This window comes from Astyanax mexicanus, chromosome 15, assembly GCF_023375975.1.
Source record: "Astyanax mexicanus isolate ESR-SI-001 chromosome 15, AstMex3_surface, whole genome shotgun sequence".
In the NCBI taxonomy this organism is placed as follows: domain Eukaryota; kingdom Metazoa; phylum Chordata; class Actinopteri; order Characiformes; family Acestrorhamphidae; genus Astyanax; species Astyanax mexicanus.
This window is the reverse complement of record NC_064422.1, coordinates 9,021,106-9,040,511: the sequence shown is the minus strand read 5'-3', so window position 1 is coordinate 9,040,511 and position 19,406 is coordinate 9,021,106. Positions and strand designations below refer to the sequence as shown.

The 19,406-nt window shown below is 36.7% G+C and overlaps 1 protein-coding gene across 1 annotated transcript in view; it reads right to left on the bottom strand.

The window, feature by feature from the left end:
• Positions 1–19,406, bottom strand: part of antxr1c (ANTXR cell adhesion molecule 1c) — a 58,527-nt gene that overhangs the window by 8,935 nt on the left and 30,186 nt on the right. Inside the window, exons 9-17 of the mRNA XM_022669309.2 lie at positions 17,286–17,346; positions 15,865–15,963; positions 15,583–15,652; positions 13,370–13,448; positions 10,807–10,902; positions 10,423–10,461; positions 7,750–7,848; positions 5,286–5,453; positions 4,733–4,813 (exon numbers count right to left, since the gene is read on the bottom strand). Of these exons, the coding sequence (XP_022525030.1) occupies positions 4,733–4,813; positions 5,286–5,453; positions 7,750–7,848; positions 10,423–10,461; positions 10,807–10,902; positions 13,370–13,448; positions 15,583–15,652; positions 15,865–15,963; positions 17,286–17,346 (792 nt within the window). The remainder of the gene's footprint in view (positions 1–4,732; positions 4,814–5,285; positions 5,454–7,749; positions 7,849–10,422; positions 10,462–10,806; positions 10,903–13,369; positions 13,449–15,582; positions 15,653–15,864; positions 15,964–17,285; positions 17,347–19,406) is intronic.

Here is a 19,406-nt window from a genome sequence, read left to right as displayed (position 1 = left end):
ATAGTGCTCTGAGGCTAATGTAGCTAACAAGCAAAGGTGTAAAAAGTATTGACCTTCATTACTCTGTAGGTAGAAGTATACATACTAGAGTTTAAAATATGTAGTATTGTAGTTAAAGTTAAAGTAACAACTCAAGCTTTTTACTCTTTAAGTAAAAGTGTGAAAGTACTGTTTTTAAATCTACTTAAAGTATAAAAGTAAAAGTAATATAAGGGGAAAAAATAAAGTCATTAAGAACAAAAGCTTAGGCTTTTTTTTAAAGCCATAATGACTATAATGTTCTATTATTAAAATGTTAATGTTGATACATTTGGGCCATTCCCTGCACTGTAAAAAAAAAATCCTATTTTTACAGAAAATAACTCTAAATGTTTACACTATTTATCCATTTTCTTTTACTGCAGTCTAATTCTGTCAAATTACAGACATTTTCAGTTAATTACAAGCCCCTATTCTAATTTTACATATTATGACATTAATGAGCGATTACGGTTAAAACTCTTATTTTTAGGGCTATATTGCTATATTATTTTTATGGTATTTTTCCATGTTCTTAAGTTATATAGATATGTATGTAAAAGTACTTATTATTATATGTAATTATATGTGTGTGTTATTATTTAAAGGTTTATTTCTTTCCCAACATCTCAGTGTTTTTCTTCATAATTGTAAGGTTTATTTATTTATTTATTTTTTATTCATTGTTAAAAAACAAAATACAGAAAATAACCATAGAAATAAAACGTTTTTTTCTTTCTTTTATGTAAAAGAAAATATACCTAAAAAAACAACTGTCTGTGGGGCGTGGCTATGTTAATTAGATGTTCAGTTTAGAGGGCTCACCATGATGTAGTTTCATAGCAGTTTTATCCACCTGGCTGGGTTTTAGACTGTGCTAATATAAGTGGTTTCACTCTCTGAGCACTTTTTATTGCTTTAAATGAGCAGAGAGCCTGTTAATAAAGAAATGCTGAAAAGATCATACTGTTTGTCACTGAATGTCAGTGAATGAGTCAAATACACATTAATTTGTGAATCATAAAGCTCACAACTTGAAAGACAATAAAGTTAGTTAAAAAAAAGGTAAAATAACAGTTTTTCCCTGCAGAACATTGATTGAAATCGCTTTATTGAAGAAATTGAATTGTAAATATGCTCTGAAAAACTGTAAAATAACATTTTTTTCCCTGCAGAACGTTGATCAAAATCACTTTATTGAAGAAATTTAATTGCAAATATGCTCTGAAAAACTGTAAAATACTGGTGTATGTATGTGAAACCTTTAATGAAAATGCATGTGAATCTACTGGTTTTGCACTTCATATGAATGAATATTTTACTTTAATTTTAGGGTTTTTGTTTGGCAGCCGCTGCTGCCAGTAATTTGACCGTTTTTTACGGTTTTATTTTTTACAGTGTGTTTCAGCTGCATATATGCTGATTGTAAATGAATGTATTTTAGTAGAATGTAAATATATTAAAGAAGCTTAGTTGGACTGGAGTTTGTCTGGAGTTCTCTTGAGTCTCTGCACGAATCATCTTCATACTAGACTACATACGTCTGCTATGTTCTTGCTAAAGTGTGTGTGGAGGGGGGGGACGAGTGCAGGTGTGATGGATCACAGTATAAACTAATAGGGTGTTGGAATGGTATATTTTTATACTCTACATCCAATCACAATCAGATTCACTCTATCTGGATGGAGAGATTTATCTGAATAAAGGTTTTACTGAACGATGGGTTTTATTGAACGATGGCTATTGTTAGCTACATTAGCCTTGTAGTGCCATTACAAAAGAAACAAAACAACTTTTCTGGGATTAAGGAGAGAGCATTGTTTATTTTTAACATTGTAAACCCACAATTTGTTGGTATTCATGGAAGATGGATGATCACAAGCCATCAAACCAAACTGAACTGCTTGAATTTTTGCACCAGGAGTAAAGCAGCATAAAGTTATCCAAAAGCAGTGTGTAAGACTGGTGGAGGAGAACATGATGCCAAGATGCTTAAAACTGTGATTAAAAATCAGGGTTATTCCACCAAATACTGATTTCTGAACTCTTAACACTTTATGAATAGGAACTTGTTTGTTTGTTGTTTTGCATTATTTGAGGTCTGAAAACTCTCCATGTCTCAATTTCTGCAAATAAACGCTCTAAATTACAATATTTTAATTTGGACTTTGGGAGAAATGTTGTCCGTTTAGTGAATAAAACAACAATGTTCATTTTACTCAAACATATACCTATAAATAGATAAATCTGACAAACTGATTCAGAAACTGATGTGGTCTCTTACTTTTTCAGAGCTGTGTATTAATAATTATATTAAGTAAAAATATATTTGATTTAAATGAAATCAAAAGGAAGACTAAATGCAAAATTATTGTATTCATCTGATCATAAAATTCAAAATTAAAATGTATTCAGGCCTACAGTGTATCTCTACACTACATGTTAGTCAGATCTCCTGGCCCGGACCTTCTTTTGTTCCTAACTCTAAAACAAGATCCATTACAGTCTCGGAATTCCAGTTAAACCAGGCTGCCGAGCGTTTCTGCCCATAACGCAGGACTTTAACTGCAGCCTGGAGAAGATCCAAGTCACAGTGGAGACGCGACGGTGCGGAAGGTGTGTTAGCTTTCACAGAAAGCGCGAGCTCAGCATAAACTTCAAAGAAAGTGTAGCGGGTCCACGTTCACGATCAGAGCCTGATCTGCTCCTCAACATGAAAGGTCAGGGATCCAAAGTCGAACCATGTGGTCGAGGAGAAAGCGCGAGAAGCCAGAGAGTGCGAGAGCCAGGTCTTCACAAAGAAAAGAGGAACGCAGTCTGTGAGTCTGGATCTGCTCCACGTCCCTGTTTCACTTCACTTTTATGGCTGCTGATTTGAAGCAGGTGGCACTGGATGGTCTCTGGAGGGCTCTGAAGGGCGTGGGTGTGAGTGGGGGCGGGGCGTGAGTGGGGGCGGGGCGTGGGCGTGAGCTGATGTTGAGGATTTGGGTAAAATCTGGCTGCAATCTCAACAACAAAAGGCTTAACATGATATTTTGAGAAATGGCACTGCAGCAATTTTTACTGACCGGATACTTCACAGTAAAATCCGCAGAGTTAAAATCACAGTGTAAACATGTTTTAACTCTCTGGGAGTTTTTTTTCCATTAGTCTTTCTTTGGGGTTATTGTGTTTGTGTGTGTCTTAAATGTGTTTGTAGGCAAATGGGATTTAGTTGTGGTGGTTCCCCTGGTGGAGAATTATTATTCACCCTCTTGGTGTTGGGTTGAATGGTGGATAAGGGACTTCACCTAAGAGTTAGAGTGTTGTGGGAGAACCACTGCTTTTTTTGGCATTTTTGATGTTGTGTCTTGTTCAAAATAAAGCTTAGATAGGGTACAAAAGTAATTTAATCTGTGATAAAGCTCACATTTTGTAATGTTTTATACACACTCTCGTATATAGAGTTACATGCACTGAAAAAAATGCTGCGTAAAATTTGCTTAAAAAAACTTTCGCAACTTTCTGCATTTGCTTTTTTTAAGTAAATTTAATTTCATGTAAATTTAAGTAACTTCAACTCAGTTTCAAGACTTAAATGTTACATAGAGTAAATAAGTGAACTGAACTTCAGCCAATCCTTTCTTTTAGTAAACTTTACTTTATTTATTTATTTTTGCTAAATCAATCCTTTATTTTAGTAACATTTACTTAGTTTCTGCATACAATATTACCTAATTACAATTACTTAATTTATACAATATTATTATATATAATTTTAGTTAAAACACACATTTATTTTGTAAACAGACCAAGTTTCACTGTGAAATATGTGTTTTTTAACTAAAAATATTTACATTTCAGGAGTTATAATGTATTATGTATCATAAATTATTTGAATAATATTGTATAAATTAAGTAATTGTATTTAGGTAATATTATATGCAGAAATTAAGTAAAGTTTACTAAAAGAAAGGATTGATTCTGCAAAAATAAATTGAGGAAAGTTTACTAAAAAAAAGGATTGGCTGAAGTTCAGTTCACTTATTTACTCTATGTAACATTTAAGTCTTGAAACCGAGTTGAAGTTACTTAAATTTACATGAAATTAATTTTACTTAAAAAAAAACAAATGCAGAAAGTTGCAAAACTTTTTTTAAAGTAAATTTTACGCATCATTTTTTTTTCAGTGTAGAGTTAATATATGACTCCATACGCTGTTGAAGTATCTCTATAAATCTCTAAACACCACTGGGGCTCAACACACTTGGAGGAGAACACTAACACTAACTGCTAATTCTGGTAACAAACAGCTAACAAATGCCTGCACTAGTTGGGACTGCCCACGCTAGTGAGGAAAGGGAGGAACATCCTGTCCACTCAAAGAGAGAGAGAACACAGTTATGCTCTCTGTGATGTTCGGATATGGATAGCCCACTTGGAATACAATCTTTATAAGTATTATAAAAAAACAGTACTGTTGATAATTACCACAAGCTTTAGCCTCCCACTAATAATGCAGATCAAACACACCAAATGCTGGTGCAAAATCATTCCTCAACTCGTCGTCTCATACATTTAAACATTGCTGTTTTCTGAGGGTTGTAACCATTAACTGCTCAATGTACATGTCTATCATGGATATCATGGCATCTGAGAATCAGCTAGTGCCTTAAAGGGGTGTGTATGGTTCTTCAGCACTGGTACTGTGTAAAATACAGGTTTGTACACTCACATGATCTCCTGGTTGTGGTCTCATCAGCGAAACCTGGTCATAACCACGACGAAACAGAGCCCAGATCGCGTCCAGTTTACCCTGGTCATAAGGAAAAAAGAGGAGGATAGAAGGAAATTGAAATTATTAGATACTTTTGGCAGCAAATATTAAATCACACTATCTAATAACCTTGACCACCACAACAGACCACAATTGACCGCCCAATTAATGAACACCACAAGTCCTCTAAAGCAGCGTTTCTCAACCTTTTTTCTATCACAACACCCTTTAAAAGTATGCAAAATTTCAAGACACCCCAGTTTACAATGTATTAAAAACATACTCTGCATTCATCTGACAGCAAACACACCATGTGTGATTATTAAGACAGAGAGGGAGGTAAACGGAACTTAAAATCAGTGGGAAACCTGTGCTTGGGACGATGCACACAACCGCCCTATTAATACATTATGATGTATTTATTATAAATAAATACATCATAATGGTAATATGATCAGCAGCATCAGCAAACAGTTAAAAACAGATCCAGATTTGAGACTCTGATCCTCACCCTGATTGGAGAATACCACTTCCTGTCCTGGGCGGTTCTCTTGCTCCCGTGTTTTTTGGGCTTGGGCTCAAACGGCTCGAACTCCTGCTCAGGCATTTTCACCACTGCGTTTTTGGGTTTCTCCAGCTTGGCTCCTTCTTCAGTCGAGCCTTTCCCGCCCCAGCGCACCTAAAGCACGGAGGTTAAAAACAAACACAGATGTGGGGGAAAGTTCTCGAAAGGTCTGAACACATCTCCTGCAGCCAGCCTCGCCTCGGCAGTGCCCAGTCTGCTGCTGACTGCTGGAGTTAAAAAATCTGGAGTTAAACAAAAACGTGTAAAAGTGTTAAATTGTGTGAGTTTATTCTTTAACTGAAAAACTTAAATTACAAGTTGAGTTGAGGGGAACTCTTTGGTGGTGTAGAGTTTATTTCAGAGTTTATTCCAAGGTTGTGAGGAACGTGACTGAACTCTCTAATGGGCGTGTCCCCCAATCCCAGTTTACCAGTCTTGCCCACCAGGGCTTCCTTTCATGGGATATTTCATGATAATATATATAATGGTTGTTTGCCTAGTCAACATGTTGTTGGCTATAAGAGCAAGTTACCTTATGCACTGTAAAGTGTGGTAAAATGCTGGCAATGCACTGAGAACTGCAATACAGGATTAAAGTTTTTAAAGGATTTAATGTCCCTATGCAATGAAAAAATATACATTGGTATACACTTATTGAGTATGAACTTGTTATTGTGATCAGTAATGATGTTTTCTGTTGTCATTTTTACTCCTAAGTGTTCCAGGGTTTAAAAATAGTACAATATTTTTTAAAAATATTAGTTTAAAAACACATTTTTGCATTAATTGTTAACACTGTGAAGGAGTTTATGGTCAAATTAACTCTAGCTACGAGCTGTATTTTACTTTAGATGGGATAAATATTTTAACTCCCGCAATAGTTCAGATTTAACTCCTTAACAGAGTTAAAAGGCCAGAAACTCCCAGTAAAGAGTTACTTTAACTCATATTTATGTCATAGAGTGTATTCCATGGTCACGCATATATACTTAAAATACGTTTATTCCAAAAAACAGAATTTGCTGTGCACAGCATTCTCCAGCCTCTGCTCTCACATGAGAATGATGATCAGATTTCAGACGATAGATAGACAGATAAATGCTGGAAAGCTTCTGATCAAACCCAGCCCTAGTTCAAATCATGTACAAACCATTTGTTTCTGGATCCCAGATGTGATGTGGTACTTGTCAGGGTTTGTCGCTGACAGCTGTGTGTATGTTTCAGAGGAATTAAATGGGATTCTGGCAGATATTTCATTTATTGTATTATTAATAGGGCTGCAACTGATGATGATTTTACTAGTCGACTAATCTGATGATTATTTTTTCGATTAGTCATGATTCTTTTTTTGTCATGCCCTCTATTTGCACTTCCTACTGGTGAGGCTCCTGATCTAATTCATGTTTTACTGCACATTGACTGTTAAGTTTGTCCACAGGCCAGATATTTTCCAAGCCATTATGTGGAGGGCCACAAAAAAAAATCTGTTTTGGAAAATGAAGCTACAGACTAGTAGCTCTCCAGCTCAGAGGGTTGTTGAACCCAATTGCAGAACAGTTGAATTCAAAGCAGGTAAACCCAAGAAGAAATAAAAAAAATAAAATAAAATAAACGCACCGCTCCTCATGCGGGATCGAACCCATGTCGCCAGGGTCGTCGTTTAATACACTACTGCTGCCCCGGCTAGTGAATTAAAACACAGTTGGGAAAAAAAACGCCCTTTTAAGGAGATAGGGAGCCCGAGAACGGGCGGTAAAAACTAGAACGGGGAGGAATGTAAACAAAAGCTCACCAGAGAAGCATTTTATTCATTTATTTATTTATTTTCATTATCCTTTATTATAGTTAAAACAACCTCACGGGCCAGATGTTTCATGCTAGTGGGCTGCCTATTGATGACCCCTGCCCTATTGTATGTCACCAATGTGACCAATTGTATGTCACCCATCGCTAGTGATGTCTCAACACAAGGAAGGTGAAGACTAGCACATGTCTCCTCCGATACATGTGAAGTCAGACTCCGCCTCTTTTCCAACTGTTGCGGATGCAGCATTATCGAGTAGAATCACAACGCACTCAGAGAAAAAGCACAGCGACTTGGTTCTGATACATCAGCTCACAGATGCAGCCTTGTGCTGATTGACATCACCCTAGGAGTGATGAGGGGAGAGAGCGCCATCTACTGTACTCACCCAGAGAGAGCAAGACCAATTGTGCTCTCTCAGGGCTCTGGCAGCCGATGGCAAGCTGCATGACCGGGATTCGAACCAGCGATCTCCCAATTATAGTGGCAATGCTTTAAGATATATATTTTTTTTATTGGACAGCGATGTTATGCTTTTGATTATTCCTTTTTTTTTAAACTTTGACCAAGGAGACACTGAAGCTTGAAACCATTTTTTAAATTCACCTCCATTCGTTTTATCCCTCCGACTCCTCGTCCTCCGTAGTATGACGCGTCCACAGTAGGCCATTTCTTCTTGGGCATGCCGTCTTCATCATCAGACTCCTGTCAGAAAGAAACAGCACACAGAGAACGCAGAGCAGTTAAAACGAGGAACACAAAACACCTGTTCTCAGCTTTAGAGGGAGAAATCCAAACATCCTGACGTGATGAGAACAGCACACTGTCTGCAGAGGCAGCTGTACGGTACATCTCAGGGCACAGAGGAGATCCTGACGTTCTGAGGTGGAAATTATGTTTTTCTGTTCTCAGATTTGTTCTCCAGCTTCTCGCGCACCTCAAAATACGCTGCTGGAGAGCCAAGACTGAACTCGTGCTGGAAGAATGTGCTTCACAATGCAAGATAAGCACCGGTTTTCCACTCCTTTAGTTTTTCAGCCTCACGACTCCTTCATTAGCCTGTGATCCTCAGGGTGAGGGCTGCAGTGTAGCAGTGCTGTTACTGAAACATTAGCCTACACTGAAAAAAATGCTGCGTAAAATTTACTTAAAAAACGTTTCGCAACTTTCTGCATTTGCTTTTTTAAGATAAATTTAATTTCAGATAAATTTAAGTAACTTCAACTCAGTTTCAAGACTTAAATGTTACATAGAATAAATAAATAAACTGAACTTCATTTCTCCAATCCTAAACTTTACTTAATTTCTGCATACAATATTACCTAATTACAATTACTTAATTTATACAATATTACTCAAATAATTTATGATACATAATATATATTATATAATTCCTGAAATTTAAATATTTTTTATTAAAACACACATATTACACTGTCTCAACACATGGATGGCATGTAATACGAATAGCTATTTTACTAAACGCGAGGTGACGAAACTCAGACATGTGGATCCGGACAGGACTAAAATTACTGGAGGACCAAGGAGTTCAGCGGAAAACAGTAGATTATTCAGCCTGTAATTTTCTCAGAGGATGTCTGAGAAAAACAAATACATGGTCGTTCTGGACGAGAATAAAATCACAGAGGACCCCCATAAAATAAAAAAATTACACCAGGACCCCCTGAGAAACTAACCCAGTCCAGATAGGGCTTAAGTCTGCTTTATGTAAAATGGAATATTTCCAAACATTACTAAACTATTTTGATGTAGGTGGATATTTGTGGGCATGTATACCTTCAAACAGAAATCACTATTATAAGTTGAATTAACTTATAATAACTGATTTTAGTCTGTTGCCATTGACCGCTTCGTTTCTATTGGCTTTTGGCCCAATCTATTACAGCATACTGGGTGTGTCCTTCAGTTTCTGACACTCACCATCAGTGAGTGATTAACATAGCCTCTGTGTTGTAGGCTATAAGAGCAAGCATCATTTTCTGAGCTGCAGTAACTCTGTGTTGGTTGTTTGCTGTACTGTTCACTCTAATGCTCTTTCTTTTTCCATTTAATTTTCTATCAGTATTTCAAGTATCTATAGTTTACATAAATGAAGAGCACTGCATACCAGACCCACTCTGCCCTTATGGTCTGATGTTTTGGGGATGTTCTGATCCAGTCATCCAGAACATCACAGTTTGGTTCTTGACAAAGTGTCTCTGAACCATTTTTCCTGCTTTACCACATAGGCTCATATTAAAGTCCCACTTCATGTTATTTACTTTTTAGAAAATCTAGATAGAATTCTGGAAAAAAATGCATTTTAACATAATGGTACCACTTTAAAATAAGACTACCTTTATAAAGGGTTTATAAATGGTTTACAACTAGTTTATTAATGGCTACTAATTAGGTTGTAAATGCCTTAAAAATCATTAATAATCAGTTGTAACACATACGTAGAAAGGGCAACAGTATAGATGGCTGTGGGTTCACTATTTGGCAAACAACAGGTCATTGTTGCCCTTTCTACGTATGTGTTATAACTGATTATTAATCATTTTTAAGACATTTACAACCTAATTAGTAACCATTAATAAACTAATTGTAAACCATTTATAAACCCTTTATAAAGGTAGTCGTTTTTTAAAGTGGTACCAACATAATAAATATATGATAATATCAAAATACCAAAGCAAATTATACTAATCCATTTATCTTAGTAATATGAGTGTTTTTACCTGAAAAAACACCACATGTGATTTGAACAGATGCAAATAAACATAAATACAGTAAAACGTAACAAGGAATTCTCATTTTTAACTATAAGTATGTTATATCCTGTGAGCCTGAAGCTGAAGAATAAAGTGCAGAAACTCCAGATTTCTCCTGGATGCTCCTCAGCCAGCATGTGTATATTATTATGTTCAGTTCCGTCAGCAGCTCACCTGATTTACCACATTTACCAGTAATTTACCAAACCAGGTGTTGATTAATATGATGAGAACTAGAAATAACTCTATTAAACTCAGATTAGAAGGAGAGATTAGGAGATGTTTTAAGGTAAATAGGGCTGTAAAAGCTGCACTGTTTTTTGTAAAATTGCTGTTTGTATTTATTGTAATGCTGTAATGTGTTTTACTGAGCTAATAAACATTTACTGCACAGATAAGAACTGCACTTTTTCTTTAGATGCCTAAAACATTTACACAATACTGTATATAAAATATATCAATTAATAAACATGCAAAAAAGCAAAGGGATGAAAATAAGACTTACTGGCTCTGGTGGTGGAGGAGGAGGAGGCTCCCTTATGACCTAGAGAAAGAAATTATATTAAAAGGTCACACATATAATTAAATATCACACATAAATTCACTGTATTCTCCTGTTAAAATTAGAAAATTAGAAATTAGAAAAATAGGTTCCTAGAATCACTAGAACTTTAAATTACTGGGCTTTACTCTTAACCGCAGGACGAAGCTCAGAGTCGTGGAGACCCTGATTTTTTTTATTTGCATTTAAGTGGCCAGATTTTTCCACCTTCAACTGGCCAGCCTGGGCTCTCCTGGCAAGAGCTTTCAGATCACCAGAAGATCCCTGACAGAATAATGATGGGAACGCGTCTTCAGTTCAAGGACGTAAATGAGGCTTGAGACTCACTACTGTGCAGCAGAGCGGCCAGAACCACCACATGAACAGCAGAGCCAATAACAAGAAGAGGACCAGCAGGGTGATCAGCAGAATAGTCCCGTCAAACTGCCAGAGAAAAAAACAACACACGGCTTTAACCAACAGAATTCACATATTCAACCATAAAAACACCCTAAAACTGTTTATAGAATATCACAATAAACCCAAACATGAACTAAACATAAAGTCAGTGGTCAGTGAGAGTATCTACCTGTAAATAACTCTATATAACCTTAGAATAATAAACCCAAATAACCATAAAGAATAAAGTCAGTAGTGAGTAAGAGTGTCTACCTGTAAATAACTCTATATAACCTTAGAATAATAAACCCAAATAACCATAAAGAATAAAGTCAGTAGTGAGTAAGAGTGTCTACCTGTAAATAACTCTATATAACCTTAGAATAATAAACCCAAATAACCATAAAGAATAAAGTCAGTAGTGAGTAAGAGTGTCTACCTGTAAATAACTCTATATAACCTTAGAATAATAAACTCAAAATAACATAAAGAATAAAGTCAGTGGTCAGTGAGAGTATCTACCTGTAAATAACTCTATATAACCTTAGAATAATAAACCCAAATAACCATAAAGAATAAAGTCAGTGTTCAGTGAGAGTATCTACCTGTAAATAACTCTATATAACCTTAGAATAATAAACTCAAAATAACATAAAGAATAAAGTCAGTGGTCAGTGAGAGTATCTACCTGTAAATAACTCTATATAACCTTAGAATAATAAACCCAAATAACCATAAAGAATAAAGTCAGTAGTGAGTAAGAGTGTCTACCTGTAATTAACTCTATATAACCTTAGAATAATAAACTCAAAATAACATAAAGAATAAAGTCAGTGGTCAGTGAGAGTATCTACCTGTAAATAACTCTATATAATCTTAGAATAATAAACCCAAATAACCATAAAGAATAAAGTCAGTAGTGAGTAAGAGTGTCTACCTGTAATTAACTCTATATAACCTTAGAATAATAAACTCAAATAAACATAAAGAATAAAGTCAGTAGTGAGTAAGAGTGTCTACCTGTAATTAACTCTATATAACCTTAGAATAATAAACTCAAATAAACATAAAAAAATAAAGTCAGTGTTCAGTGAGAGTGTCTACCTGTAATTAACTCTATATAACATTAGAATACTAAACCCAAATAAACATAAAGTCAATGTTTAGGGAGAGTTTCTACCTGTAATTAACTCTATATAACATTAATAATAAATAGCAAAAACCCAAATAAACATGAAGTATAAAGTCAGTGGTCAGTAAGAGTGTCTACCTGTCATTAACTCTATATAACCTTAGAATACTAGTCCCAAATAAACATAAAGTCAGTGATCAGGAAGAATGATTACCTGTAATTAACTCTATATAGCATTAGAATACTAAACCCAAATGAACATAAGGTCAATGTTTAGTGAGAGTGTCTACCTGTAATTAACTCTATATAACATTAGAATACTAAACCCAAATAACCATAAAGAATAAAGTCAGTGTTCAGTGAGAGTATCTACCTGTAATTAACTCTACATAACATTAGAATACTAAACCCAAATAAACATAAGGTCAATGTTTAGTGAGAGTGTCTACCTGTAATTAACTCTATATAACATTAGAATACTAAACCCAAATAACCATAAAGAATAAAGTCAGTGTTCAATGAGAGTATCTACCTGTAATTAACTCTATATAGCATTAGAATACTAAACCCAAATGAACATAAAGTCATTGGTCAGTGGTAGTGTCTACCTGTAATGAACTCTATATAACACTAGAATACTAATCCCAAATAAACATAAAGTCATTGGTCAGTGGGAGTGTCTACCTGTAATGAACTCTATATAACACTAGAATACTAATCCCAAATAAAAATTAATTCAGTGGTCAGTGAGAGTGTATACTTGCAATTAACTCTATATAACATTAGAGTAAACCCAAATAAACATAAAGTCAGTGTTTAATATATATGTCTACCTGTAATTAACTCAACAAAAGTGCAGATTACCCATATTGAGGGATTTGGCCCAAATATAGCCCAAATAAGGCATTTATGGAGCTTGGTTGCCATGACAGCAAGAGTATTAAAGCCCAACCACATTTTAGCATAATGAGTAAATGTAAAGTCCAAAGCTAAGTCAGGGTCTTGTAAGGGTTAATGTAAAAGTCATTAGCTGTATGAGGGAGTCAGTCTGGGTCTGAGGGGCCCACTGCCTCTCCAGATCAGAGCCAGGGTCTCCAGGGGCTTTGGGCTGGATAAGCTCGAAAGCCCCTGTGGTCTGGCTGTGGACAGAGTGAAGAAGAAAAAGAAGAAGAAGAGGAAGAGAAAGGAACTCACTGTGAGGGAAAGAGAGCCCTCTGGCAGAGTCCAGAAAAAGAAGGATGGTCTAAAAGCAAAGACAGAAAAGTGAGGAAGTGGAAAAAACTAAAGTTAATAAGGAAAGAGAGGTGGAGATTTGAGAGACAACAATAATACAGAAAGAAATATATATATATGTGTATATGTGTGTGTGTGTTTACTCACACATTCGGTGGTGGTGATGTGTACTGAGCTGGTGATGAACGACAGACCCTCGTTCATGCTGACCTGCAGGTAAACCACCCTGAAGAAAACAGAACAGATAGAAAGATGCATTTCTTTTTTCATTTTACTTGTACATTGACCCCCTTTACTAGTAACTAGTAACAGCCCCAGATTCAGTTCAGATCTTTTGTTTTTACGGCTGTGCACTAGCTCATTACTCTTGGGCATCCTCTAAAATACATATATTTTTTTTTTGGTAAAAGGACTAGGTGATAAAATCCCTGGTGTTTGCACCATTTGGATTATGGCTATTTGGATTCCCCACCAAGACACACCATCAGTTATGTACCTTAACAGCAAAGGGTGTTTCGGCCATTTATTATAAGACACCACAGGTTGATCAATGGTTGATCAATCGATGGTGTCATTCCACTTTACCCACAGCCAATGACTGGTACTCTCCTCTGTGTTGACAAGCTCTTTCTGTCTGTCTATATGACTGTCCCCTAAGTCTGATTTCGCCGTTGTTCTGTCAAAAAAATCCTCTGCACCCCACCTCCACTGGGTGCACCTTCACCTTCCATCCTCTGTCTTTCGCCTCCGTTGCTTACATTAGTAAGCAGTATTGTTTGGAGCTCCATCGTCACTCCAGAGACTATTTTGACACTGATACAGTTCAGATCCTTTGTTTTTACCGCTAAGTTCTACCAGAGTGCCCTTTGACATTCACTGCTTGGTGTTAATAAGTATTAAATGGAGTTCCATCATCACTTTAGATACTATTTTGAGCCTGATCCAGTTCAGATCCTTTGTTTTTACCGCTAAGCTCTACCAGAGCACCTTTTTTCATTCAGTGCTTGGCATTAATAAGTAGTGTTGAATGAAGCTCCATTGTCACTTCAGGTACTACTTGGAGCATAATTGAGTTTAGATTTATTGTTTTTACCGTTGTGCTCTAGCAGAGCGTCCTTTGGCATTCAGTGCCAATAAGCCGTATTGAATGGAGCTCCATCATCACTTTAAATACTATTTTGACCATGATCTAGTTTAGATCCTTTGTTTTTACCGCTGTGGCAGAGTATTTATCCAAAGCGACTTACAAATAATCATGTACATTTAGCAATATAGAAAAAAAAACATAGAAGTTCAAGATAAAAACATTTTTCATACAGGGCCTAAAGGAGACCAAAGTAAAATAATGCGATAAAGGAGGAAAGGAGGGAGAGCAGGAAATGAGGTTATAAGTAGTTTGTTACTATGTTAGAAGTGTTAGGAGAGTAGGTGCTCTTTGAAGAGCTCTGTCTTCAGGAGTTTCCTAAAGATAACGAGGGATGCTCCTGATCTGGATGGTAGTTGACGGTAGTTTGTTCCACCATTAGGGAACAGTCTGAATTGCTTTGTGTGAATGTTGTGACATTCATTTGAGAAGCGCAGCGGCCGGGAAGGAATGTAAGCCTGAAGAGCAGCTTTTGGCATCTTTTAAGAATTTTATGAAGCTCCATCACCACATTGGAGAATGCACTCCACTGCTCCACAGCTTAATTCTAGGGTGTTTTATTCCCACTTAGCCCTCCATTCTCAGCATTAGGCACTTTAACTTTAGGATCATGAGATAATATTCGCTCCAAAGTGTTCAGTTCTATTGTTCTGTGAGTTTCTATTGTGATAATACAGCTCTATGAGCAATGGGAAAAGCTTACAGCAGCTGAACTCATCAGAAGGGGTGTCTGTATACTTCTGGACACTCAGTGAATGTGTGCTTAGGCATCAAAACAGTCCAGTCAGTGTTAAAGGAGAAGAAGTGAAGGGGAAGTGTTGGTGAGTTGACGTCTGTAAAGTCAGTGAGATCAAAGGAAAGGGGCCGGGCGACAGCAGGCTTTGATCAGGGAAAAAGAGAGAGAGAAAGAGTGAGAGAGAGTGAGAGAGAGAGAGTGGAGAGAGAGAGAGAGTGAGAGAGACAGTGAGAGAATGAGTGAGAGTAAGAGGAAAGGAAATAAGATGATGAAATAGGCAGCAACACTGAGGCTGGAATTATTTTGTTCAAAGAGAACTTTGTGCAAATTTAAAAGGATGAAGGGAGAAACACTAAAAAACAATGAATTAGCTTAGATCTTAACATTAGGGATCCAGTGGATCAGGATTGGGGCTAATACAGGCCTATTTATATACATTTGCTGTCCTGTAGAAGCCGTTAATGAACATCAGCCACTTACTTCCCAACTTCGTCTATGACCGGTGCCGGACACAGTAGATACGTGTCTTCTATACCATCAGGCTTCACATCTAGGGAGGAAGACCAGGAACCGTTACTGACTTTAACCATGCCAGTGCCTTTTTACTTTAACTGTATTAATATATATATATATATATATTAATATATGTTTTAATTTATTAACTTAACTTAACATTTTGTTTATAAATTCCACTTTTTGTTTTTACTGCTGGATTAAATCATGTCCAGTGTTTCAGAAATCTGACCAGATACAGATACTCACTTAAGGTGACCGTGTCATTGACCTTGAAGCTGCACATCACCTGGTCTATCTTCCTGGCGTGGAGGAAGCCGTTTCCTCTGACCACCACTTGAAAGGACTCTGGATTGGGAAGATTTATATATTACTAATCTCATAAAATTAGAATATCATTGAAAAGTTATTTTATTTTAGTAATTTGGTTCAAAATGTGAAACTTATATATTATAGAGATGTATTAAAAAACAGAGTGATCTATTTTAATTGTTTATTTCTTTTATTGTTGATGATTATGGCTTACAGCCAATGAAAACCCAATAATAAGAATATTATATTATAAAAGTTGTCAGTAGCAGAGGGAAGCATGAAGTGCTGTAAGATTTTGTGGGAAAACAAAACTGCACTGACTTTAGACTTGATAATAAAACACAGTGGATCAACACCAGCAGATGACATGTCTCTCCAAACCATCACTGATTGGTGGAAACTTCACACTAGACCTCAAGCAGTTTGGACTGTGTGTCTCTCCACTCTTCCTCCAGACTCTGATCCCTTGATTTACTTTAAATGAAATGTAAAATTTACTGATGATCAGTGATGGTTTGGAGAGACATGTCTGTCATCTGCTGGTGTTGATCCAGTGTGTTTTATTATCAAGTCTAAAGTCAGTGCAGTTTTGTTTTCCCAACAAAATCTTACAGCACTTCATGCTTCCCTCTGCTACTGACAACTTTTATGGAGATGCGGATTTCATTTTTCAGCAGGACTTGACACACTGCCCACACTGCCAAAAGTACCAATTGGCCTTATATAATGTTCAAATTTTCTGAGACACTGATTTTTGGGTTTTCATTGGCTGTAAACCATAATCAACAATAAAAGAAATTAACACTTAATAAAGATCACTCTGTGTGTAATACATCTATATAATATATGAGTTTCACATTTTGAACTGAATTACTGAAAGAAACTAACTTTTCACTCATTTGCTCATTTTTTAAGATGCACTAGTATATATAATGATGGGGGATGGTGTTGAGGTTGATGTTAAAATAATCAGAGAAACCACAGAGATCTTAACACTGCTGTTATATGTCTTTCTTCCAGGCTTTCTTCTCCAAATTCCCACAGAACTCTTCAGTGTGGAGACTCGTAAAAGCCCGAGCTTGTGCGCTGCACTAATCTGTGTGTGTGTAACCAGGCATTCACTTAATCACACTTTACTGCTGCTCTTTACCACGAGGGTCCGCTCAGGGTCGTTACCTTAAATGCCTCTCAGTGCAGAGCGAGGAGGTGTACCAGCAGCCAATCACATTATCTAACAGCCTAAACCCCCCTGAGAGCCTGAGAGGAGACCCTGCTTCTCTATAATGAAATGAGTGCAGCTCTTAGCAAATGAGAGAGGAGTGATTATTGATCGGGACGCTCGCCCTGTTCCTCCTCACCTCCTGCGCAGACGCTCGATGGCTCAGCTGCCAAGATCTCGATACAGGACTTCTTGATGATCTGCAGTGAGAACAGGATTAAAAGGTCAACACAAAAAAAAATAATTCTGTTTAACCATTTCCAGATTACAGTATGAAGGTTGTGGATAGCTCTGAATGATGATCTACAGATGCTGGAGGTATGTGGTGACTCTGTAACAATGTAAGGCCTAAATGTATAGTGTTTAGAGCAGTGTTTAGTGTTTAGTGCCCTTTTTCTGCGCTACAACTGAACACTCTCGCCACTTTTAGACTCTTTGCCCCGTTTTTCTGCTCTACAACTGCGCACTCTCTCCGCTTTTACACTCTTTGGCCTCTTTTTCTATGCTAGAACTGCGCACTCTCTCCACTTTTAGACTCTTTGGCTCGTTTTTTTGCGCTAGAAATGCGCACTCTCTCCACTTTTAGACTCTTTGGCTCGTTTTTTGCGCTAGAAATGCGCACTCTCTCCACTTTGATACTCTTTAGTCTGTTTTTCTGCGCTAGAAATGCGCACCCTCTCTGCTTTTAGACTCTTTGGTCCGTTTTTCTGTGCTAGAAATGCGCACCCTCTCCGCTTTTAGACTCTTTGGCCTGTTTTTCTGCGCTAGAACTGTGCACTCTCTCCACTTTTAGACTCTTTGCCCCGTTTTTCTGCGCTAGAAATGTGCACTCTCTCCAATTTTAGACTCTTTGGCCTGTTTTTTTTGCGCTAGAAATGCGCACTCTCTCCACTTTGATACTCTTTTGCCCCGTTTTTCTGAGCTAGAAATGCGCACCCTCTCTGCTTTGAGACTCTTTGGTCCGTTTTTTTGCGCTAGAAATGCGCACCCTCTCCGCTTTTAGACTCTTTGGCCCGTTTCTGACACCTAGCGTTCAAACTTTGAATCTCACATTATAAAAACCTGCTTAACAGCGGGCCAACTTTCATTCTATTTCTAAAATACCTCGCGGGCCGCTCCAAAGAAGGAAACGGGCTTGCAAATGGCCCGCGGGCCGTAGTTTGGACACCCCTGGTTTAGAGAGAGAAATTATTCAGTGCTCACTTTATTCACTAGTTAAACCCACTATTGAACCATAATGTGAATTCTGGCTTTTTTGTATAATGCTAATAATGGTAAAATAGTGAAAATATTGAAAAAAATATTAACATCCTGCATTAGGCCTGTCATAATAATTGCATTATTATATTTATCGTACAATACATGCTCCCGACTCAACAATCTTTTTTGCTGATCTTGATTTGCCCACAGAAAAAAATGCAGAATATGTTAAACAAACCAGAATATGTTTTAATTTTTTGGGGGATTCTGAAAATAGCACCTCTTGCTTAGATGACAACTTTGCACATCATGGCTGGATTGTCTCAGTCATTTTCAGTTAACAGCTGTGCTGAATCTAAAGAGTTAATTAAGAATTACTTGAGTTTCTTGCCTCTTAACCTTAAAATGCCTTGTCCTGTATAAGGGCTACAGGTGTCGGTGATACAAAACCCTTTTTTCTGCATTAAAATAACTTTTTTTAAGTTACTTTCTGAACATTTGAGGGCTCTGAAATCTCCTAGTCTACAGGACACTTGGAGAAGCTGCCTGTTTTCTCTCTTCTCCACTTAATTCCAGATCAGCAACAGGAATCAACACAAACTCTGCAGGTTTTAAAAATAGACATAAAAACTAGACAAACATAATGAAACTAAAGGTTTGAAGGATATGAACTGTTTGATTTTAAAATGAAGTTTGGGAAAGAGCCAATTTTATGTTTGTATTCATTATATTTTGACATTAGCAGATTTACTTAAATATTTTCTTTTATTTTGTACTGTAATTACAATTTCGCTTTTCAGTAACATTCCTTATCAAACATGTTAGCTTTTTATGTAATGCTTGAATAGAAATCCTCAAGATTTAGTAGTGTTATGTCAGGCAGTTAATTGACAAAAAGTGGCCTGTTAAGGGGATAATGTGTTTGAGAGCATCAGTTGTAAAGTAGTGAAGAGGTAGAGTTACAGGTATACAGTGAATAGTGAATATTTCAGTAATGTTCTAATCCAGATTATGAGAAGCAAGAACTGCTCAAATAAGTAAAGTAAAAAATGACTTTAAG